Source organism: Anneissia japonica, unplaced genomic scaffold (genome assembly GCF_011630105.1).
Source record: "Anneissia japonica isolate Jap-2015-1 unplaced genomic scaffold, ASM1163010v1 scaffold287748_len1686314_cov196, whole genome shotgun sequence".
Lineage (NCBI taxonomy): Eukaryota > Metazoa > Echinodermata > Crinoidea > Comatulida > Comatulidae > Anneissia > Anneissia japonica.
In genome coordinates, this window is record NW_022727190.1 from 1,003,512 (window position 1) to 1,028,368 (window position 24,857).

Genomic DNA, 24,857 nt, shown 5'->3' on the forward strand with positions numbered 1-24,857 from the left:
ACAATTTCCAGGCACGTAAATGTCCATATTCTCAATATTTTCGCACCTCGGTCTCAACAATGGCAGGTCCCTCTACCGCCAAATCCTGCATCTGCCCCGGGTACACGATACTCTCTGGTTTGATTTGATTGCCACTCAGAAAAGATCAATTGAACATGTATATCTGCACAGAAAATGTAATTCCATTCTCAGCCAACAGTTTAGCGACGCGTCACAGGATGGAAGTATGCTTTATAAACCTAAGTCTTCATGAGTCTTAGGAAGTGTAGTTGTATTTAGTCATCAGAAAAAATACATCAAGGTTCAAACAGGATTTGAACCCAGGAGACTGGACAGAAATGCAAGCAACTTCTTGTCCACAAAACCACAGCTGCTCTCTACTAATGTTAAGTAAAAAATGCAAATTTCCCTAAAAACTGTAAAGATCAATGGTGGTCCAGTGTACACATTGACATCAGCATAATGCAACGATTTAGCTATGTTTGAGGAAGGACACAGCAATTGTACTGAACCCGACCATGAAGCGCAGTACAGTAAACACCTCCTTCAGGACCCCACCACCGCCAAGGGGACACCTTCAAGACGAAAAAGTGTTTAATAGGGTTATTGCCTGAAAAGGTGTTGGTCATAGTGTTACAGAATATACTTTTCTTATTTCCGTGGAGAAAGTGTCCCTTTAATAGGGGTGTCCCATAGGGGTTCTACTGTATCCCTATAAATTATTTAAGACTCATGAGGCTAATAATAAAGAAAATACAAGTTCTTAGTGTACACTTTCCTTTTAATTTTTGCACATGTAGTTTCAAACACTTGAAAAACAGAAATTGATAGTAGAAAAGTAAAGTAAACTGCACACATAATTTAAAGCACCCGCAACTATGATTTATATGAATGCATCAAGCTACAGCCTCGGGATCAAGTTATCAATACTGTACATGAGGATACATGCTGCAATCAACCTAATCGCACTATAAATAGCTAAAGCTATGAACCGTTTAAGCCTGAGCCAACCAACAATCAATGAGAGAATTATGTTAAACCCTGTCAACACCACCCAGCCCCCCCCCCCTACCCCTCACCCACCCAAACTTCATTTTCCATAGCTTCCCTGTTTACCAAGGACACATGAACTATGTTATGTAAGTGACCTTCATTATCTTTGGAAGACGAACTAATATGGTGATGATGGTGAACATATTCAAACCATCGTAACAGTACAGGTATAAAACAAATACATTACATTCTACTATCATCATTTTAAATCAATCAACCTTTTATGATGAAGAAGCTACAATATAGAGTCATGTCCCTTTGACCTTTAAAGTCAAACAGATACAATTACAATATATTCAGGATGCTAAAGTAGTAAACATTAATTTACTCTGTCTAACTGGACCTATATTACTGCACAACTAAACACATCATAATGTGTAAACATATTTATATTTTCAACAATAATTTATCATATTTTTTATTACTGAGGACTTAATTCTTCACATATTTTTTATAAGGTTGTGGCAAATGTTTAGGCTAAAGGCCATTGTATGTCGCAGTCTGGAGAGATTTGTGCGAATTAAACAGACGAATAAGGTCGGGACAGTTGCATCAAAGAATATTAAAAACCACCTAAAGGCTCTCCCCCAACGATAAATCCCAAGTTGGCCTTAATACACACCACATGCAGGCACAATACTGAATACTGTACATTAAAATGATGGTAATGTCAAACAGATGACAACTGATATGCATATGTTGTTTGTGTCGCATGAGAACCAAAAGTGACGTGCCCCACAATTTTAATTTCAGCTCTAACCTTGAATGTGAATTCTGTTTGCAAAAATCAACCAGAGTCATTGTACGCAAACTATTTTAAAAACCGCCGCGAGCAGTCCCCTAAGTAGCTTGAAAAAAAGGCACAAGCGATAATGGCAGGCTAGCAACGTACTAGAGGCAGAGATGCAGAATAAACAATCTATTCAATTTGGATCGAATTACTAAACTCGACTGAAAGGTAATCCTTCTTCAAAATTGATCAACATCACAACATTTAAACGTAATCCAAACAGAAGTGGACACAGAGCTGACAAATTTGACAATAATAATAGTCATTTGTAGTACCAGCATTTTTGGTATTTATACCTACTTGGCCCCAAGCATCAAGATCTGAAAGTTTATTCGTTTTTGGATATCTGCTGCTGAGGCTTAGGAGCTAGGCTCCACCGTCCTCTGGCTGTTTGAAAACAATGGCCGAAGTCATCCCAAACGTCTAATTGCAATTTAAAAATTTCCAATATTTAGTCTTCGTCGTCCCAGTTGCCTTGCTTCTGCGGGGGTTTGGGGCCACCAGCTCGTTTTGCCATTATAATCTAAGGAGGTAAATCATACATAAGAAATAAGTTAGGGAACAGCGCAACTATACTGTTATAATCAACAAGCTCATTAGAATAACATCCCAAAAAGCATCAACATTATACTATTAATATTATCGTCCTTAAATCAAAAAATATGTGCAGACCAAATATAGTAACAATTTGATATCAGGAATGGTCAATCAGGATTTCCATTTTTTTCTTATAGGTAAAATACTACGATTCATGGACAACAATCACTTTCTTATGTTTGTTTCCTGGTAAAATTCTAATTACAGTTTAAATATTCATATCTAGTTTTGGTTTATGTAGGTGTCTCGCTTTTGCAGAAGTTTCACATGTTTTACTATTATAATCTAAGAAAATTCAACACATGTGAGTGGGCCAGAAGCCACACTATATTACACTTTATAACAAAGAGTACTTTCTGAATAAAAAATTACTAACCTGATCGACTCTGAGGACTGTGACAGCAGCGTTTGTAGCCAGCTTAATTGCCCAGTGTTTGCCAAGATATGCATCAAATATACCTGCCTCTACAACATCCTTTACCCCAGCACCTTCAGCCTAGAAAAAACACCAACAATACACAAGATTGAATTATGTCGCACTGTACCCAGGATACACACTTAACTTGGTAATACTTTCTTATACTACATACTTGATATCTATCACATGCTATATCATATATATCACATATAATAGTACCTTAATATTATATCATAACAGTTTATAATACTATAATTTAATCATATAATACAATATAATATAGTTATATTATTATAGCAGAGCTATAACACCAAAAACTGACAGTCTTGAATGTTTACAGCATTATTTTTAATGCAAGCCAGTAGTAATCATGTCAGTCATGTAAAAATGTAAACATTCCTCAGAATGTTCACAGTTTACACAAAGTAGCTATCACAGTGATGCTTTCAGATTACATTAATAATAGTTTTCTATTTTTATTTTATTCCACAAATTAACATCTGGTTGACAACAAAATTCTCCCTAACCTCAATATCAAATCCAATATTCTTTTGTCCATCTTGATGGGCAGCGTAGAGCTGTGACAAGACCTCTGTAGACTTGACACCAGCGTTGTCTGACAGAGCCCTGGGGATGGCTTCAAAAGACTGGGCAAACTTCTTGACTGCATACTGGGCTAGGCCTGGGATCGTCTCACCGTAAGATGTAAGTTGCTTGGCCAGCTCAATCTCGCATGCTCCAGCACCAGGAACCAGGTTGTTATCCTGTGATATAAAAAAAATCTAATTTTGACAAAGATTCAAGACTTAATTGCTCATGTTTATGAAACTTATGAAACCTTTCAAGCATAAAAGAAATAATGGAAGCTGCAATAAACGCCTTGCGTTTATTATCAGTATACTCAAATTTATTGTGAAAAAAATCCTGTCTATTTGAGGCTTGCCATCCAAAAACCAGCATGCATCGCTAAATGTTAGTAATTAGCATAAGAATGCAGCAATATTGTATACTTTAGCAGAGAGTCATAACACTTTTACTCATAACACTGGAAATAGTAGGTCAGTTCCAGTAAATGACCCATCATTCAAAAGCTTATAATGTGAAGAAAAAGAATATATTAAAAATTATATTTTCTTGTTTAACAACAGTATCCTCTTGCGTATGGCACTAGTCTATGTTTCTCTCTTCACCAGGGATTAATTGGATACCAGGGTAGGATGCAAATGTTGTATGCATTTTGGTCTAAGCAAAATATCCATGCAAAAATGTGAACACTTAACTACTATATACCTTTGTGAGAACTTTGAATGTATTGACACCATCATCGACGGCTCTCTCAAGATCATCCATAAGATTGTCTGTGGAACCACGGAGGACAATGGTGGCAACAGCATTGTCATCTTTATCTGTAACAATGTAACAAAAATTATGTTTCAATTAAAGCAATCTGATTAATATTACGTATCAAGCTAACTTTTCATTTTTAAAAATCAAACTGAGTAGATTTGTCAATTAAAGGAAGGAAGCAAAATGAGTGCTAAACAAAACTGTTTTAACAAGTGGTTGATCATGTTTGGCTCCACAGACTCTAGCACGCCATCCATGACAATTCTTTCTGTAGTCTGCTAAAAGGACATATACTTCTGTACATGTGAAGATGTTTGTATACTACAAGAATTTAATAATACGAAAAAAAAAAATCTTCATGATTCCTGAAGAAAAAGATACAACAAAGAAAATTACCCTGTTTGAAGATAATAACAGATGTGTCCCCTATCTCAGAAATTTCAACATGGTCACAGTGACCCATTTCATCTGGGGTGGGGGCCGTCTGTAATGAAACAATGCACGTCAAATTTAGTATATATAGAATTGAACAATTATAATGGCTAAGGATAGCATAGTAATTCTGAATGTACCATACTCAACTGTAGATATTGTCACAGTCTACATAGACAAAGGTACCATATTGAAACCTTTCCCATTTAATGTTAAACTGTATTTTTATGTTCCCATTTTTACAGCCATCTTTCCATTAAACAGAGGCAAGATGGTTGTCAAAAATGGGGTGGATCAGGAAAGGGGTGGGAGAGACACTGTTGTGAAGAACATAGAATTAGTTGCTGCAATCTATGCACTTAAATAATGGAACATTTAAATTACTTTTATTATTTTAATTTTTAATGCACTGCAATTTAAGTAACGCAATAATCAAGTATGCATAGTCAAGGCTATACTAAAGCAAGCCTGATAGAGCTAAATGAGACCAACTTTTCATTCTCCCACAATTTGTATTGTTAACAGTATATGGTGAGTTACAAGTATCTAAAGGCTGTATTAATCATAAGTTGCAAATTATTTGAAGTTATAAAAATAACATTTCACAACATACATACCATCCTTGGGAGTGGTACAGCACCAACGGCTCTGCACAAACGACGCAAGTCCCACTTGGACGAGAGCCGAACGGCCATGATGTTGTACTTGTTGAGAAAATGCAAGCACAGGTCACCGACCTTTCCACCTGCTACTACTACTTTGACACCAGTGTCAGCAATTGCCTTGATTTGCTGTTCAATTGAAAAAAAGATGGAGAACATTAATTACACAATAAACATACCAACAACAGCTTATGTATCAATTGTTATTAAATTAACACTGTGTATTAGAGGCAGGAATAATGATTAGTAGTTTGTAGGTTTAATTAACGTACAGTATCTGTATAAATTATGTTAAGTGTGAATGCGCTGTGTGCTGCCCTCAATGTGATAGCAACATGTCAACAAATTATTTTTATTTGTTCTGTAAAATATTTCACCTCTTCTAAACTGTTTTCTTCTCCTTTGCTATAGTTTTTAAGTTCTTTCGCTGTCTTGATCAACACTGTTCCCTGTAAATCAAAAACATTTATAATGATTATTAGATAATATAATCATAAAGCAATATAATGACATCTGAAATTTTGGACAAGACCCTAGAAGAGGAAGGTAATAATCTTAACTGCCAACCTACAGCCAACTGCAAATGATAAAAACAATTAATTTTAAACATAATTTAGGGGTTGTCCATAATTTTCATAAGAGTACAAACCAGTTACCCCTCCCTCTTCCAAAAGAGTACACAATAAAATGTTGGTTTGTGTAATGTGGAAATCACCATTTTATCTTTTTCATAAAAGAGTACTTATGCTTACACTTGCAACCCCTCCCCATTCTCTAAGGCATGTTTTCAGGGATGCAGATGTCCGAAAAGAGGCCCCCAATTGAGAAACAACACTACCCTTTTTGGTTTTCTGGACAGCCGAGAATAACATCTGAGGCATTTTGGGCAACCAGTAATTTCTTTCTTTCTCTTTCTTTCATTTCTTTTTCTCTTTTTTTTTTTTTTTTAAACTTTCCTAAAGCTGGGAGGGGAAGGGGGCAGGCCTGGGTCTCCCTAAATCCTCCCATGGTTACTCTTATGAAAAAATTTAAAAAAATTATGGATGGCCCCTAACATATATGCATCTTAATTTGGACGATTACCTTGGTTTCAGTATGAGCAGTGTCGATTGGACAGGAGTAAACAGCGATCTTTGCGTCATCAGCTTTTACCACGTCGCCCTCTACATTACGTTTAAAAACCATACCCTGAACAACAGATGATTGAAGCATACCTGATCCCTAAAACAAAACAAAAAAAGTGTAGGCATATATGGCCTATACATTGTTGGACATTCAGCAGTGATATTAAACCACACTACTACTACTATTAACAAATAATATCGGTTGGGCCAAGCCTGTCACATTAGGCTTATTCCAGCAAAGTAGGGTGAACCTATCAAAATCAGGCTGGAACTAGACTATGGAGCTTTCCATTATGTCAAACGTAACTGACCAATCAGAACATGTTATTCAAAAATATACACATGTCCACAAACACATGTTTACATACATTAATACTGGTGTTTTTGCTGGGCATTTTTCAGCAAGTTCAGTAATTTACTACTAGTTTTGTGTATTTAATGGGTCTAAAGAAAATTTTACTCACCAATATTTTAGCTACTCGTATATTATCTACATTGAAGGTTTTAGTCTTGCACATAACAGATACTGAAAATAAAATAATTAATATTCATTGTGGAAACCATATTTTATTATTACTTTTGTCTATCAGATAATGTGGAAGGGTTTCTACGCATGTCCTATTTTATCGATATAATATAAAAACTTTCTTTACAACAAAAAGTATTGAAAACCTTCTCCTATAACTTTGGAAAAATGATGATTCTTTCCAGCATCTGTATTAACAGAACTTTGGCATCAAAGCAAGACACATATATGCTTTGAAGCATATTGTGTGTAAGAAAATTTAAAGAATATCAAGTCAAATTTATTTTGGAATAAGATATTTGTAAAGAAAATGATACATTAAATGAAATGCTGGTAACAAATGCATTTCTAAATTATTGAATCTGTATCATTCTCAATTCTGTCAAAGCATACGCTTCCAACATAAATACTCTAAAGTCAAGTTTTCACATGCCAGAAAAATGGCAGTAAAAAAACATAATATCATAAAAGTTGGTACATACTGCAGGCATCAGCAATAAGTTTAGAAAAGAACTCCTCATTTCCATATTGTTTACTCATTACAGACGTTTTGATGGCCTTCCATACCTCACTCCTATCTTTCAAGTCTTTCACAGTTGAACAACTTAAATCTAATGCAATAAAAAGAATTAATTATTAACATAGCTACATAATTTGATTTCAAGAAACTTAATAAATAATGTACATGATGTAGCATCTTATCCAATACCCTGTTACTGCAACTTAAATAACAACTTCAGGTTTGCAATTGTAATATTCATTATTTCATGATATTTATGTGCAATGAATTATACCAGTATGCTACTGACCTGGTAGAAGTTCCAGAGCTTTTTTGCTAGCCTGTTCATAACCTTCAATAACCTCAGTTGGTGACAGACCCTGAAAAGAGCATCATCCGTAACAAATTTAAAAATAAGTCTACACATTGGAACGTAAATAAATCAGTACAAAAATTCCATTATTTTCTTTTATAACTGTAAAGAATATTTCTGAATTTTAATGAATCCAGAATGAATTTATTTCGTCTAACTGTAAAGAATTATATAATTAATGCTTGCGGTACACCACGTAGATAGTTCTGAAAAGAACTGTTGTTGTTGGTTGACAATATCTCGACGTTTCGGTTGACTTGCTTCAACCGCGAGACGTTTCGGTTGACTTGCTTCAACCGTCTTCAGGAGAATAATATCTGCAGAGATCTCAAACAGGGAAATAGTATTTCCCTGTTTGAGATCTCTGCAGATTTCCCTGTTTGAGATCTCTGCAGATATTATTCTCCTGAAGACGGTTGAAGCAAGTCAACCGAAACGTCGAGATATTCTCAACCAACAACAACAGTTCTTTTCAGAACTATCTACGTGGTGTACCGCAAGCATTAATTATATATTATACCTGTCTCTTATACACATCTAGATGTGTATAAGAGACAGGGACGCATACTTTCGGCCTGAAAGAAATGTAGATAATATAGATGCAAAAAGATGTTTGACTAATCAATAGAAAAACATTCAAATGTACAATAAAAACAGATTTAATAAAATAAGATATTATACAGTACACAAATGTAACAAATTAATTTAAAACTATACAGTCCATTCAAAAAAGTCGTAACAACAGTGTTAAAATCATTATCATCACGTAGGTTTGTGCCTTTTTGTACTATAAATTCCTTTTTAAATGAAATTATATTTATATATTGCGGTACAAAAAAACTACAACTACACAGTGGTAGGATAGTATAATACATACTCAAAGTATCGAAATGCACGCACGATGGTATGCATTTCGACACTTGGAGTATGTATTATTCTGAGGTTAATCAGTGGACCTTTCGGTACACAGTGGTAACACAAAGCTGTTTGTATCAAAATATATATAAAATATAAACAAGGATCAACAAACAGAACGAAGTGAACAAAAAACTACCTTACTGAAATACACAAGAAAAACAAGAAAGTACTGTATATTAAGAATAAATTAATAATTTGAACATTAAGATACTAAAATGCAGACTAAATTCATCATTGTGCTACTAAGACCACATTACATTACTTGATACATACCATTCTCAGCAGCTCTTCAGCATTCTCCAGCAGTGCTCCAGCTAACAAGAGCACTAGATTGGTAGCATCTCCGATCTCCTGCTCCATTTGTTGAGATGCAAGAACGAGCATCTTGGCAGCTGGATGTTGAACCTGAAAAAAAAAATTTAAAAAGAGATTAATCAAATTATTTACAATTTAATTTTTTCCAGAGAACAAGAAGTATTAAAAAAAAAAAATAATGGTAATCGTTGTATTTAACACATAGTACTAGGTCCCTGCATTTTCAACAAATGGCCAATAAACGAAAAGACGAAAAAGAGACAAAAAAAGAACAAAAAAAAAAAAAAGGAAAAACAATTAGATGGATGAGAAAAGGTGAGTATGGATTGAGATGTAGATCAGAAGAGAGTTCCAGAGTTTTGTAACAGCAACATTGTAGGAGTGCTAACTATATGATATTTAGCTTGCAAATATGGGTAGAAATGGTGGAAGAGCTAGGTAGAAAATAGAATTATTACTCCAAAAATATTACGTCAAAATTTCTCTGTATGCTTAGAAAACAGTCTGGAAAAAAGAGGGATTTGGAAACCTCTAGTAAATACAACAATGTCATAGAAGTGACATCAAAGGATTAACCACTGTGATCTTAGCATTACCCATGAAAATAAGTCATCTATATATAGCCAACATCCACATGACTTATGAAATATCTTACTTCCAATTCTTTAATGATTGTAGCAGCATCATTGGTTACAAATAGTTTTTCAATATGGTTGATAACCATCTTGTTCATTCCATTTGGACCAAAAGCTGATCTAGTGGTCTCTGCTAACTGCTTACATGCTGCAATATTCCTGTAAACTGCTTCATCTAGGCCTTGATAGTTCTGTCATAAAAATGTTAAAAAAAAATGAAACACTTGGTATTTAATGTCTTAATAATCAATGTTCATTCACTTAAACAGCTGCATCACAGCCAATTACAGAGATGGTAGTTCAGAATATTTATATTTTTCAACAAGCAGCAGGATGAATATGAATTGTGAACATGTGCAACTACCATACCAATGTAAACAATTATTGTTTCACTATCAATAATCAACCATAAGATTTATGGTTGTAAGTAAAATGGGAACTGTCATTAAATAAAAGACCATGGCTGGGCGACTGCTGGACAAATTCACCGAGGTGTGGATAATTTAGTAACATGCGTCTATTATTCTTTCTCTTTTATTGCGAATATCATTAGATGTCTGGACGTAATGAAACAGCAAAATATTGGTAAGATGATACCAGTATGGACATTTTGGTGAAATTCTATTTGCTGATGATAAAAAAAAAAAATTTATTTTTGGCCCACTGCATTAGCAAATTAAAGAAACTTTCTAAAAAAAAAAATTATTGTTTTATTTTTGTTCATCATTTAATGCACCTTCGACTAAAATAACTTGAAGAAAATGCGGTATGGACATTTAGGCAAAATTCTTTGTATTTTATACACTGTTTTGTGATTCTACAATCTGCCGATGATGTGAATTTCGATACTTAGAGTGTGTAGGCCTACTAGGCCTACCTCAACAAGTTAAGTCATATTTTCCTCTGACTGAATGTTCTGCTTGTAAATATGACATTTTCATTTTTGTTATCAGTGATGTGATTCAGGGAATATTATATTCATATTTAAAATTATTAAGCCAATTTAGTATTAGGTCTATTTACTTTTTAACTTTAATATATCTATTTTTTATTTAACATGTTTCTTATATCTTTGGTATGCTATCTCGTTTTCAACCTTTGTTATCGTATTGTTATCATATTGTTAACATTATGTATAGATCCGAAATAAAAACAACCAAACAATAAGCGTATTATTAGGCTAGTACTAGCCTAGTAGGCCTGTAGTAAGTAGTATCATGTAGGCCCTTTTCCTATCTACTGCAAGCTGAAAGCAACGCCTTCTGCAAAAGATTAGGGCGAGCACCGTCGGGCTCTCCATCCATCCACGCACGTGTGAGGAGCACGGCTAAATCTGTATCTGTTTCCAGTAGAATCAATCTACTGCTAATAAAAGTCATCAACATTCACTATAAAACAGCTTATAATAAAAATTAATTATAGTAAAAAACAAACCTTAGCCCCATCTTTCAACATTTGGGAGAATCCCGGTGCTCTTGGTATGTGCATCGCCATTTTGAGAACTTTCTGGAATAAAGAGAGAGTTGCCGTTGTTCATCCAGAATCACCGACGTCTAGCATATGAACGTCTAATAATATACACCCAACAATAGATGGCGCTTATCAGATTATTTTGCATGGAGATGGATGGCAACTAGACGCTATGTTTTATAAACCATGGTTAGAATTAGTAACAATTTTTACTATGATTAAGATCTCGCCTTGGCATCTTGCTTAGATAGTGCTAGGTATTAAGCCTAGCTATAGCTATATAATTATATATATAGGCCTCAAGTACTAATAAGCCTCTACTCGACTAGAGCTAGTCCTATCTAGTTACTGGGTAAGCTAGGCTAGGCCCATACCTAGCCTGCAGGCCAAGTGCTTGCTTGCTAACTATACTCACTGCTCTCAGACCTTGGCGTAGACTAGAGAAAGGCAAGGCTAGCTTTAGCTTTTACGCCTCCTTTTCTCCAGTTTTAAATATTCAAAAATCTGTTTCTTATTAACCGTTTCCAAAGATTTCGTCAAGCTCCCTTAGAAATATCAGTTTGTTAGGCCCCATAAAAAAATTATTAGTTTATCACCCTATCAAAGAATAAAAACTGATGAGGGAGGGAGGTTTTTCTTTTTTTTTCCTAACTCCGCCCCCATTTTACCGATGTTCTCACGTAAATCAGTGGTTAGGGACACATATATAAAAAGTCATAAGAATGGAATCAAATTTATATTTAAAAAATATGTTTTTGTTGTACCAGTAAACATATTTGCAAGAATAAACTTTCCAAGTAAAAGAAGATGGAAAAATGACCGTTTGAAAAAAATATATATGTTGCCAAAAAAACAAAACAAAAAATCAGAATTTCCCTAAAAGTGACAAGGGAGGGGGTGATAAACTAATAATTTTTTTTCTGGGGCCTTATATCATTAAGAAGTTTTGCAACTATTTATGGTTTAACTTTTTTTTGTAGGGAAACTCGAATTCATTATTGACTGATGAGAAAATACAAGAGCTAGCAGGTAAAACACACTGTAAGTATGTACTAACAGCACAATTCAATATAATAATTAAATGCAAAGTTTTTGTTGTTTGATCATTTCTGGTTGTCCTTCATATCTTATCTCTTCATTTGCCTCCCTTCAATTCTTTTGGTTCTTTGGTAATATATTTTATTCAGTGAAGTTTTGTGTCTGATTTAACAGATTAAGTCTTTTTTCTTTCGATAGTTAATCAGAATGAAATAAAATCAATAGTCAAGAGATACAGTAGTCATATCATTCCGGAGGATTCTACCACAGGAATAACACGGAGCAGCTTCCTGTCCATACCAGAGCTAACATGCACTCCATATGCTGATATGTTATACAACATATACACAGACAGCCAGAAATCCACAATGACACCAGAGGAGTTTCTGATGCTCTTCTCAATGCTGAGTAGCAAGGCGACCATTAAAGAAAAGCAGAAACGTAAATAGTTGCACATATTACTTTTAATAATTTGTTATTACCGGTATATCAGTAATAATAACAAACTAATAATATAAACTAATGTAACTGAAATATAAAAATGATATTATTTTGTATTATCATTCATAGTAATGTTTCAAGTCTTTGATATAAGTAAAGATGGCATCATTGGATTTGATGAAGTGTTCCGTGTGTACAAGAAAATGTTTTCTGCAGGATTTACAGATGAACAACTAACAGAGATTGTCAACTCCGTTTTAACATCGCAGAGTTTGAAAACACCAGGTACTATCGATTTTGATGAGTTCTGCAAGGTAAATTATCATAAATCATCAGCAACCAAAACTTAATCTGGTCATAGACAACTCTGACCAAAGGAGTTGATAATTTGTGATTTGTCTTATAAAATGTTCTAATGACCTGTGTATGTAACTTGAGCACTAATTATTTAATGATATTATATTATTGTTATTATTATTGTTAAATTGTTGATTTTGTTGTTGTTATCATCACCTTTATTATAGTATTAATATTTTTATTATTATAGTATTATTATATTATTATTATTGTTATTATATAACAATACTGTACTCGCGTGAATAAGTGGCCCGTTTGAATAAACGCCCCCCTCGAATAACCGCCCCTCCTAACATGAAAATTTCCTTAAGCGCCCTGTTTGAATAACCGCCCCCCCTTCTAATTTCAATAAGCGCCCCTCATAAGATTTTCTTTTTAGCAAGTCAATAATCCAATCAATCCTGGGACTGTGGTTGTTGGCATGATTTGAGCTGTAGAGTGAAAAAACATTCTTCTTCAGTCAATATCAAAATGAGGATATTTCTATTGGACAGATGAGAACTCCGATCCCTGGACAGACAGTATATTTCCAACTTCACTCTTTTTACATATTTGTCTATGCCCAGTCCTACTCCTCTTTTTCTTTTTCCGACCTTTAGCACATTCTCATCTGAGTTTTCAAGAAAAAAAACAATGATCCTGCCATCCTGCTAATCTCAATCGGCCAATGGCCAATAAACTAACCACTACCCACCATCACTAATTGCATCTACTATTTTGCTGTTATGTAAATATTCACGCATTCTTGTCAAGAGCCATGTTCTCTGGACAATTATCTTTTCTAACCACCATTCGTAATGTCCTTATATAATCTTTTTTCATTCAAAAATTGCCTCTTGAATTTAATAATTTCCCATAAGAACCCCTCGATTTTCATCTATTTCCATAAGCGCCCCTTCAATCTCCATTCTGTTTTCATAAGCGCCCCGTTTAAATAAGCGTCCAATTTAAATAAGAGCCCCTCAGAAAGTGCAAAAAATATTTTAAGCGACCGGGCGCATATTCATGCGAGTACGGTAATTATTATTATTATTATCATCATTATTATGAATAAAGAAGAAACAAATAAACAAATAAAAAATATATATATTCCCTAAAAAGGCTAAAAAATTTGATCCAATATTTGATGTAAAGTATTTACTAATGTTTTTTTTTTTATAGATGATGGCACCAATGGAGCTACGTGAAAAATTAACCATTGAGCTTCAGCTTTCAATTTGAAATGAAATTAATGTTTTTTTATTTAAATATCCAATCGTAAATCAGCAAGAACTCTATGTTGAATTAAAAGTTTCAGGCAAAGGCTGATGTCATCCAGATCAGACAGTCTGTAAAAATTGATTTTTCAGTGGAAAAATAGAGGAAAAAGAAAGTAGAAAAGACTAAGAGCCCGATTCATACACATAGTGATGAAGGGCATGAAGCTATCGGCTGTCGGTGTATGCAGGCCTGAAGTTGATGTGAAAAGCAAAAATTGTTGTACGATCAATGGTCTATATGCTTCGTTGTTACATATTGAGTATGAAATCATTTGGCATAGTAATAATACAAGTAACACACAGCGAAAATTTTAAAATCTCCTTATGTTTATATAAGTGTTATGTAAGTATGTATAAATTTCTAAACAATCAGTGTAGTAATACTGTTGTATGTACAATGTATGTAGATCTACAATAAATTAATAATGGCATTGGTGAATAAATTTGATCACAGTGAAAATGTATTAGTTACTGTAGTATTGTATTATTATTAACACTACAGAATAATTAATATGTATGTATGTATACATCGGGTGAACCCGGTTACATGATATTAAACAAAGAGCAATGTATTTTCAATGTCAACATAAAATATAAATTAAAATAAATAAAAATCTAAATATAAATTCATTAAATTTAATAGTTTTAAACCATTTATTTAAATATAATATATAATAAATTTATTTAAAACTTCTCCAATATCTATGCAGTATAACATTCGGTGGTTGGGGAGGAAGTGTGTCTGACGAGGCTTGTCACTTAATCTCCTTTTGACACTGATATACCATGAACCCTGTTGACCATGCTGGACTCGTCAGAAAGACTATTGGGGTGCTATTAGGCCTATTTGGTATACGTTTTTGGGCCTATAACGTTTTTAGCAGCCTAAAATCAAATCTCCAAAGTGCCCCAGGCTTTGCACCTAATCTAACCAGAGCGTGACGCCCGCTGGTCTCTTCACTTTCGATGCTTTCCACCATCCCATTAAAATATATCGACCTAGAGCCACCACTCTTAGGGGTTGCTAGATGGTTTAATCCTGTAAGAATATCAAGTTATTTTTTATAAGGAAAAATAGTTGGGTTATGGTCTGTGATATGTTATATGCCTACTTCGCGTCAAATAAATTGTTTTCTCATAGGATGTTGCAGAGTTAAGCTTTTTGCAACAATCAATAATTTTTTTTATTGTTAATGTTAGCTAATACAGGTCTATCATGTGTTTTCTTGTTTTATATTTTTTGTCCATATTTCAAATATGTTAATTTCGGACCAAAGGACCTTCGGACCAACGACCCTTCGAACCAAAGGCTTTTCGGACCAAAGAACCTTCGGAGCAAAGCATTGACCCCATTCACCACTTCAAAACATTTAGTAAAGACAACGGTAATGTAGGCCTAGGTCTTATTTTACAGCATGTTGTTGCGCTCGATAATGATTCTTTTTGATTCTTCTTGTTCCCATGCCAACAAGTATCGAACCACAGCTTGTAAGTTCTGGGTTGTGACTTTGTATGTTCGTATAATGTAACAATATGATGAAATACAATACCCCCATGCATGAAAATAATTAGGTTTAATATCGACTAACTTTCAAACATCATGCTTTTAATTGTATTTTTACAATAAGCAAGTACAGTACTGTTCAGAATAAAGAAGACGAAAATGGTTCCTGTTTATGACAGTGAAGCTTGTACCGTACATACGCCCTTGTTTGTTTTTCCTTTTATTCGTTTACTTACTTTTTCCATCGCTTTCTGGTCAAAACGGCAATAAACCAAAATGGTCTTATGAAAGTTTTCTTTAAGAATTAAAACATATTTCCAATGTGGCCTACATAAAACCAATTATAAACAAAATGTACAACAATTAATTTAGTAAAAAATGAAGCTAAATTGTTACAGAAGTAAAACTTTAAAATATAGACAAATTGAGGCTAAACATTTTATGTCATAAAAGTAAAAAACGCGAAATAATAAAACAATTATAAACATGAAAGTGTACAACGATTGAATACGGTAAAAATGAGGCTAAATTATCATACAAGTAAAAAAAGCGAAAGAACGACAACAAACAATAATAATAATAATAATAATAATATAACATACAAATTCAATAATAAAAAGATTGGGGGAAACACAATATAAAAGTAGTGAACATTTAAATAAATAAAACTTTCAAACACGGACAAAATGAGGCTATTTATGCCATAAAAGTTAAAATCGCGAAACAATAACAATAAAATAATAATAATAATAATAATAATAATAATAATAATAATAATAATAATAATAATAATAATAATAATAATAATAATAATAATAATAATAATAAATAACACTTTAAAATATAGACAAAGTGAAGCATCGAAATAATTCGTCATAGATGTGTAAAAAAAAAACCCCGATTAAACAAACACGTTCAAAACGTGAAAAAGAGCCCATCAATATCAATTTCAAAACGATTCAGAAAATTATAAACTACGGTCCGCGCCCGGTGGCGCTTTAGTCTTGGCATTGAGTTATTCGCTCCTTTGCCGTTTTGGTCTGTCTATTGCCGTTTAGGTCATTGCCGTTTTGTTCTGTTGCCGTTTTGGTTCATTGTCGTTTTAATTATTGCCGTTTTGGTCATTGCCGTTTTGGTTTATTGCCGTTTTGACCTGCTACCTTTCCATTCCATCAAATAACAATGAACAATACAATTTACAAAAAATAAAGGGGAAAAACTGAAAACGTAAGAAAAACGTAAAAGGACGAAACCACAGAAGTCCCGTATGGAAGATGCCCAGATCTAGTAGTAGGCCTGTTATAAATTACAATAACTTTTTGACAGCTAAAATAAATAAAAACTGATGTTCCGTCTAAAAAAGTCAATATATTTCCTACCAGTATTTTTTAATTGTATCCCTCAGTATTTTTTTTAAATTGCAAAACAACAATATTTCATTTAAATTTAGCCTATATTATTTTTGACAATTTTTGAGCGATAAAATGTATTCAGGGAAAGGTGACAGCTCTCTGGTCCCAGTGTGTCCCCTTAATAGGGGTTGTCGAAATTGTCGTCTCAAACTAGGGCCATAGCTCCGGGCGCTGTATGCGTATCTTTAAACCCAAGCTCCAGAGCGGAAAATGATATTTTGTTAATGAGATACAGAATTGAATATATAAAAATTGGGGGAAAAGGGGTGGTTATTCCCCTCCCCCCCCCCATAGTTTTTAAATATTCAAAAAATCTGTTTCTCACCGCTTCCAAATTTTTTGTCAAATATGCTTTTCGTGTCTTAAAAAAATCAGTTGTAGGCCTACACATAAAATTAAAAAAAATATAAAAAAAATCCTCCGTAGCCTGGCTTTAAAGATTTTTCCAAAATAGCTGTAAATGAGCAATTTTGAGGGTTTCAGCATAACAACTGTGGAAAAACTCAAATAAACAAACTGCTGACCTCAGTGACCGTATCTTTAATCAAGACAACATTTCATTTGTTTAGTTTTATACTGAATATAATATGAATATAAATTATTGAAAATATTTATACTAAATTTTGTTTTCTTATCTTAAGCAAACATTATTTCTTTTTAATATATTGACTGTGAGTGTGAACGTTCTCTGGAAGGGTGTTCTATAATAGGAGGGGTGGACGTGAAGTCAGACAGTCGAATGGATGTGGATCGAAATTCCTAGAGGGCGTTATGTCAATTGGCGTATTCTCTTTGTTGTTATAGTAAATTTGTAGGACGAGAAGGAAGATCGTTTAGCTAGAAAAATGGCAACAAATGCCAGTGAAATAGAAGGAACAAACCAAGAAGCGAAAAATGAAGACACTGAGGGTAATGAAGAGAATGACGTCTTTGAGGTTGGCAAGATACTGGGAACGACAACGACGGAAGACGTATGTGCTATTCAAAGAATGAATAGGTTTTTTGATTTGAGTGTCACGGTTCGAGTGTCATCCTCGAACTCCACCTCTCAGAACGGAAAATCCACATTCCGTATCCGTTGAATTGATTTGGCACAGGCCTAGGGCTAGAATATATGCGTTAGATAACAAAAGCCAAGCCTATGCCAAGTAAATGTTCCTGATAATCTATGTAGTCATTCCATTTAATATATATATATATATATATTCCTAACAGATATCAGAATTTACAATGATTCAATAAAATTAATATGTTTCTCTTGTACAGTTTCTATTCTATTTAGGCCTAAGCTTCAGAACTAAACCGTGTCTATCCGAGGCTTGAGAATCCGGCTTAAGTAGCCAGAGAGAGGACCCACCTTGGCTAGGCATAGATAGGGTCTGGGCTTAGACTTAGTGACTAGGCATGTCGGTTGCAGACTAGATACACCACCTGAAATTTTTTTATTTTAGTTGCTGCTCTTTGTTTACTAAAATACTAGAGGCCGATTAGATACAGAAGAAGAGAAAATAGTTCCTCCATTCCACTAAGAAAAAAAATATATAATATATAAATAATATAATAATAATAATATAGTTTGAGAGATTGTTTTGTAGGTAAGAGCAGAATTGTGCCAAATTTTATTATACTTAATAATTGGACGGGTTCCAGGGCTGCCCCCCCCCCACTGGCACCACTACAGCTAGGAATCAAAAACTTTATTGTTCATATGGAAATGTGTATATTTTTTAACTTGTATGTCACTTAAAATAATATATGTAACTTATAACTTTTGACCTATAATTTGTACTAAAACAGCTTGAGCCAGTTGAAACTCAACTCAACCCAAAAGTATCTGAATCCAAAAGTAAGAATATTTTTCAATACAGAATGTTCAAATGTTCCTGGTGAGGTGGCAAGGGTATGGACCAGAAGAAGACACGTGGGAACCAAGAAATAACCTTGTATCCTGCGAGGACCTCATTGAGGAGTTTTTAGAGAAGAAAAAGATGAAACGGAAGATGATATCCAAGGCACCGGGTAGACCAAAGGTATAATGTCACAGACCAATTTATTGTTTTTTCACAAGGCATTTCATGCGATATACCTACTAAAATAATAATAATAATAATAATAATTGTCAACTTATATAACGCATAATGTAAAGTACCTCTATGAGCCTTGAGCACTACTGCTGTGGATTTGTGCGCTTTATAAATCTTATTATTATTATTATTATTATTATTATTATTATTATTATTATTATGCGCCTTACAGCAGAGAGTGGGATAAATTATTAAAAGTTTCACCTAATAAATAAATAAATGAATATCAACTATAAATACCAGTATACTATTACTACAGTATGTTAAGTTATGAATAATATCTATATACAGTAATTATAACTTGGATTTTGACTTTTCATCAAAGTTACATATAATATATATATTCACAAGTTGGTAATTAACTTATTATATTTTAAAATTAATTATAAACAAATGTAAAACAGTCGGATATTGAATACATTTTGATTAAATTTTGAAACTTATGAACTTGTATCTTATTAATCAGAAATCAAAACTGGCAAAGTTAAAGCAAGATGCATCTGCAAATGATGCAGCTTCTACTTCAGAAACCAACATAGAAAAGCCTGAAAAAACATCCACAGCCACCAGTATTTTGAACTCACTATCAGAAGAGAAACCAGTGAAAGACACATTCTGGGAGGATTTTGATAAAGGCTTGATTAGCTTTGGTGATGATATGTATTCCAAGGTGAAAGGTCGCCGTGCTACACTTGAGGCTAAAAAGAAGAAAGAAGAAGAAGCATCAAAAAGCAAAGAGAAACCAGAGAAAAAAAGCAAAATGAAACGATTAAAAGCAAAACGAGAACGGAAAATGCATCGTAGCAATAGTTTTACAGATGGAAAGAAAACGAAGACCAGTCTAGCTATGGAAGCTATTGGGTCTCTAGAGAGCGCAACTCAGATGACACTCACAAGAACTCTGGATGCCTTCGATCTTTGTCAGAACAATGCCAACTTGTACAACTCACCAGTTCATCAAACTAGAACCGAGGAGCTCACCATCGCTTGCTTGGAACAAAAGCGCAGAAGTTCAAGTGAAACATTACCTGCAACTCCAGACGACCTCAGCTCTGCGGATGAAGAGCTGTCATCCAGGAATAAGGTAAGGTTTACTACCACTCAGTAAATCTTCAAATTTATAGTCTATACTAATGTAAATAATTGTTACTTCTGTAATGTTTTGGTTTTTTCCCAATGTATTTTTGTCATTTAAACTATTGCTTGCATTCATTGTCATTTTTAAAAATAGTATTCTGCAGTGCTTTGTGGGAGTCCATGATAAATAATTTCAGTCACAAAAATGTGTTTCTAGAATCATTGTTTTAACTGTACATACTGAAACTATTCTATAATGCTATATTTTTGCTCTTTAACCCTCAAATATGTATTTTTTTTCAGTTTTCAGAAGCTCATTCTCTTGTGCATCAACTACATGAGGATTTTACCAGGGAAAATATGGACTCACATTCAGTCAAATCAAAGAACATTAACATATCTAGTAAAGTGGACTTGCATATGGTGAAAGGTTTAGAAAATGAGCACTTTAATATCACACAAGTTGATAGTGAACGATCCCAAGACACCACATCATTAAACTCATTTGATCAAGAAAGCAGTTTGTCTGGAGAGGAGACTGAAACTGACCCCGAATTGAATTTGCGGATCTCTACACATCCTCAGGCTGTCACTCCAGAAAAGCTAGGGTTTTCAGGTCATATGACCACCTCTGACGAATCACAATCTGTAACAACAACATTTGTAGCAACACAGTCATCTGTTTTGCAGGCTTTAACGCCAACATCTATACCACCAACTCCTCTACCATTACCACTATCTGTAGCACCACCGAAATCGGTAGCATTTCTACAATCTGTATCATCACCACAATCTGTAGCAGCACCATCTGTAGAAAATCAATCTGTAGTGTCACCATCTGTAGCATCAACATTAATGGTCCCACAATCTAGGGTATCATTGGAACCAAATGGAAGGAAATTAGATGTAGGAAGTAATGACAGTAGCGGAAGAGTTTATCACAACACTCATGAAAACTCAACCATATCAAGCAATTGTTCCATAATTACCTCAGAAAATAGTGAAAGAGAAAGAGGAGTATTCATTTCAAGTTTTGAGAAGAATGTAATCCCTCTCGAGAAATTATCTGTTCAAAAACAATCACAGAATCAGAAATATGGCCAGGGATCAGATTTGACAAATGATTCAACAATGACAAATGATATGCCAGCACAGAAAGAAAAATCTTCCCTCAAGATTTACTATGAAGAAAACCTTAATCTAAAAGGAAGTGAAAAATCTGCAAGTGAAAATTTTAAACTCAAACCTGATACTCAGCTCAGTAAAAACACAGATGAAAATTCATTTTGGACTATGTTCTCTGACAACTTGTTGGGGACACCAGAGATAGACACAGACAGGATTAATCAGAAAGAAAAGAATTCCAGCTCAAACACCACTATATCTGAAAAACTATCTAAAAAGGATGATAAATTACGTTCAAACAACCAACTTGTATTTAATTTGTCAAAGCTTAAAAATAGTACCGACATTGTTTCAAATTCAAGTAATGAGAGAAAAGTTAATTCCTCAGATGACAACCGGAATCATCAGATTGAGGATAAAGAGCAACTGGATAACAGGTTGGATGTTCCAGCTCTGATTGGAACGAATAAGTTGGCATCTACAGAGAGCAAAAGAAACATGGAAAGGATTCCTGCCAATAGTGGATCTCAGAAGTCACAAGTTGAGGATAATCCTGATGAACCATCAACTGAACAAGATGAGAATAAACCTAGTGGAGAAATAGAGAACATAGATACGAACGGACGAAAACAACACCATTCCGTTAGCAATGATTCCCAGAAAAATGCACATAAAGAAGAAAACAAAAAAGATACATCTATTACGGTTGTTGGTGATTTATATAATAAACAAAAAACCGAGGAATCTAACCAAGGGTTAGTTGAAATGCCAAATACTGGTCGTAAATTTACTGCTCAGATGAAACTAAGTGCTAAGGATCAGCCTCAAAAAGTTAAGCCAAACAAATTGGAAAGACGAAGTTTTGAAGGTAAAGGCATCAATTTTTATGTTTTGTCATTATAACACAATACATTTGCAGACCCAATGGGTATTGGTTTAATCCCATAATGTTAATATGAAAAGTTGTCTATATCAACTTTTGGCTTCTAAAATTTGTACTTGCTTTTTATAAGTTACTGTTAAATTTAATTGCGCAAGTGAATTATATTGAATTATAATTTATTGTTTACTCAGAGGACTAAGAAAGGACAGCCAGTTAGATATTTAATTTTTGAACCTACTGCATATTTCTTCAATGTTATTTCATTGAATTTCTATTATTGTTCTTGTAGATTCATTTGAGTTGGATTTAGATGATTATGTAGAACAGAATGTGACCTCAATAGATACCTTTTCCAGCACTCACATATCTCCAGGTATTCTACTGTTGTTTATGAGGGGCATATACTTCACATATACTGTTCACATAAAAATATTTTTCATAATTTTAATATAATAAATATCATTCTAGGTTGTAGTTATTTATGTGTTTCTTCATATGTATTTTCTTCATCATAGTTGATGCTATCATCATCAGCAGCATAATTATCATCATCATCATTCATCATCAATTTTTAGTTTCAAATTTACTTCATCGAAACTTTGGAAATTATTAAGTATTGATCAGGCCCGTAGCCAAGGGGGTTTTTAGGGTTCGGGCAAACCCCCCTCTTTCCTGGCAAACCCCACCTCCCTTGAATATCCTGGATGAGTCCTCCAACTTAACTAATGCACTGCAGACCCACCCAGACAGAATGTTTTGCTGCAGACCTTTTTCAAACATAACTGCTTTTATAGCATTATTTAGACCCATACAGTAAAACACATAAATCCTCTCAGGCTACACTAGGGCCTATCGATGATTAATTAAATTAAATAGAACTTAAAATAATGTACACACACCCTCTCTTTACTCTCATACAGTGGCCTTCAGAGAAGCAGTTATCAATGGCAACCACAGGGTGGTTGAGCAAGCTCTGCGTTTCTCAGAGCACCTCGATCTAGAGATGTTGGATGAAAGCTGCAAGACACTTTTGATGTATGCTGTCGAGGGTCGACATGAAGGCATCGTCAGGTTACTGTTGATTAACAGGGCAGCTGTTAACAGGCAAGATAAAGATGGAATGACTGCTATTATGTATGCAGCAGAACAGGTGATTAAATAACTATTACCTAGTTAGTAAGGCTGTAAATTTAAGGCTGGCTCACACTATGTCAGCTGAGAATTAAGCTCTGCCCAGATTATCATATTTTCTGTGACTGAAAAAATTGTTGTATGCTCATATTTAATCAGATGTACCTATATATGGTCATGATGTGATGTCATCATTACCATATTTAGGCATGTCACATGTTTTAGTCAAATAAAATTTTATAATTTGGACAGGGCTTTATACAATAAATTAAAAATAACAATATTAATCAATCAACAGCTATTTGTAAAGCACCAACATCCACGTCAGAAACAATGTTCAGAAGTGCTATGACTTGGGATATGAAAGAAACATGAGATTTAATCGTATCCTTTAAGATAATAATAGAAGATGATGTTCTGATGTTGCTCAGTCTACCATTTTCTAGACCAATAATTAGCAGTCTACAGTAGGACATCAATCAAGGCTATTTTTGAAGGTGCCTGGCCTGAAGATGCTAAGCCTTAGTCTAGATAAACTCACTCTACTGACAATTGTCTATATCTTGTCTATTTCTCTTTCAGGGTTTCTATAACATAGTTGCGATTTTGATTGAAGCCGGAGCATACATCAACCTCAAACAGTCATCATCATCAGGAGAAACAGCCTTAATTAAGGTAATTAAAAAAGAAAACTAATGAGCTATAAAAAGGTATAATCAACGCAGGGAGCTCACTGCGGCCAACGTTTATTGGCCAACGCGATTCTATGGAGAACACAACGCGCGCAGTGGATCATGTTTAATGACCATCTGAGGCACGTTGTGGCAAAATGGCTAAGTTGTAGCAAAAATTGAAATTCAAGTTATTGGTATTTTCAGATACCTGAGTATGTGATCTTTAAAATGAGGGTCATTCATTGAAATTGGACATTTCAAGCCTAAGTTATTGGAAAGTGAAATTACAGCACTCTTAGAGTCAAGATAAACATGATTTTGAGTACAGTAGAACCTCGTTTTTACGTACCCCAGTTATACGAACCCTTTGTTTTACGTACGCCTCGTATGGACGATGACGTCATCAAAAACCCCAAAAATATTCAAAACAAACGGCCCTTTTGAGAGCAACCATAAGTAAAAAGAATATAACAATAAACAAACCATAATGCAACATATTTTCATTAAACAGCAACGTTGATTGAGTCTAAATACCGGGTTGTTATAATCTAAAACCACGTGAACTGAGTGAGATGAACAACTACTGATGGTGCTCAAAATTATTGCTTTCCTCCTTAGCTTCGTGTGGCAAACCATGGAAGAACTCGTCTGGTCGAATTTTCTACACGAAGCTGAGTAGACATAGTTTCGTACACGAACGCTAATTGGTTGGC

The 24,857-nt window shown here is 34.1% G+C and overlaps 3 protein-coding genes across 3 annotated transcripts in view; 2 read left to right on the forward strand and 1 right to left on the reverse strand.

The window, feature by feature from the left end:
• Nucleotides 1–760: 760 nt before the first annotated feature.
• On the reverse strand, nt 761–11,275 carry LOC117113585 (T-complex protein 1 subunit theta-like). The gene is made up of 14 exons (XM_033256969.1): nt 11,124–11,275; nt 9,710–9,880; nt 9,013–9,144; nt 7,759–7,828; nt 7,432–7,560; nt 6,888–6,949; nt 6,383–6,520; nt 5,677–5,748; nt 5,255–5,428; nt 4,602–4,689; nt 4,149–4,264; nt 3,386–3,622; nt 2,817–2,936; nt 761–2,366 (listed from the first exon to the last, which is right to left on the reverse strand). The coding sequence occupies exons 1-14, from the start codon at nt 11,181–11,183 to the stop codon at nt 2,295–2,297; spliced, it is 1,641 nt and encodes a 546-aa protein (XP_033112860.1). The 5' UTR covers nt 11,184–11,275; the 3' UTR covers nt 761–2,294.
• Nucleotide 11,276: 1 nt separating this feature from the next.
• LOC117113586 (calcineurin subunit B-like) lies at nt 11,277–14,718 on the forward strand. The gene is made up of 5 exons (XM_033256970.1): nt 11,277–11,348; nt 12,140–12,200; nt 12,396–12,638; nt 12,768–12,952; nt 14,157–14,718. Exons 1-5 carry the CDS (start codon nt 11,346–11,348, stop codon nt 14,214–14,216), a joined length of 552 nt encoding a protein of 183 aa, XP_033112861.1. The 5' UTR covers nt 11,277–11,345; the 3' UTR covers nt 14,217–14,718.
• A 3,243-nt stretch (nt 14,719–17,961) lies between these two features.
• The window catches only part of LOC117113538 (M-phase phosphoprotein 8-like), a 13,833-nt gene continuing 6,937 nt past the window's right edge, over nt 17,962–24,857 (forward strand). The window contains exons 1-8 of the mRNA XM_033256898.1: nt 17,962–18,141; nt 19,039–19,200; nt 19,721–20,338; nt 20,635–20,643; nt 20,674–22,324; nt 22,629–22,712; nt 23,260–23,489; nt 24,053–24,145. Of these exons, the coding sequence (XP_033112789.1) occupies nt 18,016–18,141; nt 19,039–19,200; nt 19,721–20,338; nt 20,635–20,643; nt 20,674–22,324; nt 22,629–22,712; nt 23,260–23,489; nt 24,053–24,145 (2,973 nt within the window). The 5' untranslated portion in view covers nt 17,962–18,015. The remainder of the gene's footprint in view (nt 18,142–19,038; nt 19,201–19,720; nt 20,339–20,634; nt 20,644–20,673; nt 22,325–22,628; nt 22,713–23,259; nt 23,490–24,052; nt 24,146–24,857) is intronic.

Excerpts from the sequence above, each read along its gene's own strand:
- LOC117113585 (XM_033256969.1), bottom strand. The coding sequence starts at position 11,183 with ATGGCGATGCACATACCAAGAGCACCGGGATTCTCCCAAATGTTGAAA. Across the intron at positions 6,950-7,431 it reads ACTTATTGCTGATGCCTGCA|TATCTGTTATGTGCAAGACT; the intron begins GTATGTACCAAC and ends TTTTATTTTCAG. Across the intron at positions 5,429-5,676 it reads AAGAAAACAGTTTAGAAGAG|CAAATCAAGGCAATTGCTGA; the intron begins GTGAAATATTTT and ends TCAATTGAACAG.
- LOC117113586 (XM_033256970.1), top strand. Across the intron at positions 12,639-12,767 it reads CATTAAAGAAAAGCAGAAAC|TAATGTTTCAAGTCTTTGAT; the intron begins GTAAATAGTTGC and ends TATCATTCATAG. Across the intron at positions 12,953-14,156 it reads ATTTTGATGAGTTCTGCAAG|ATGATGGCACCAATGGAGCT; the intron begins GTAAATTATCAT and ends TTTTTTTTATAG.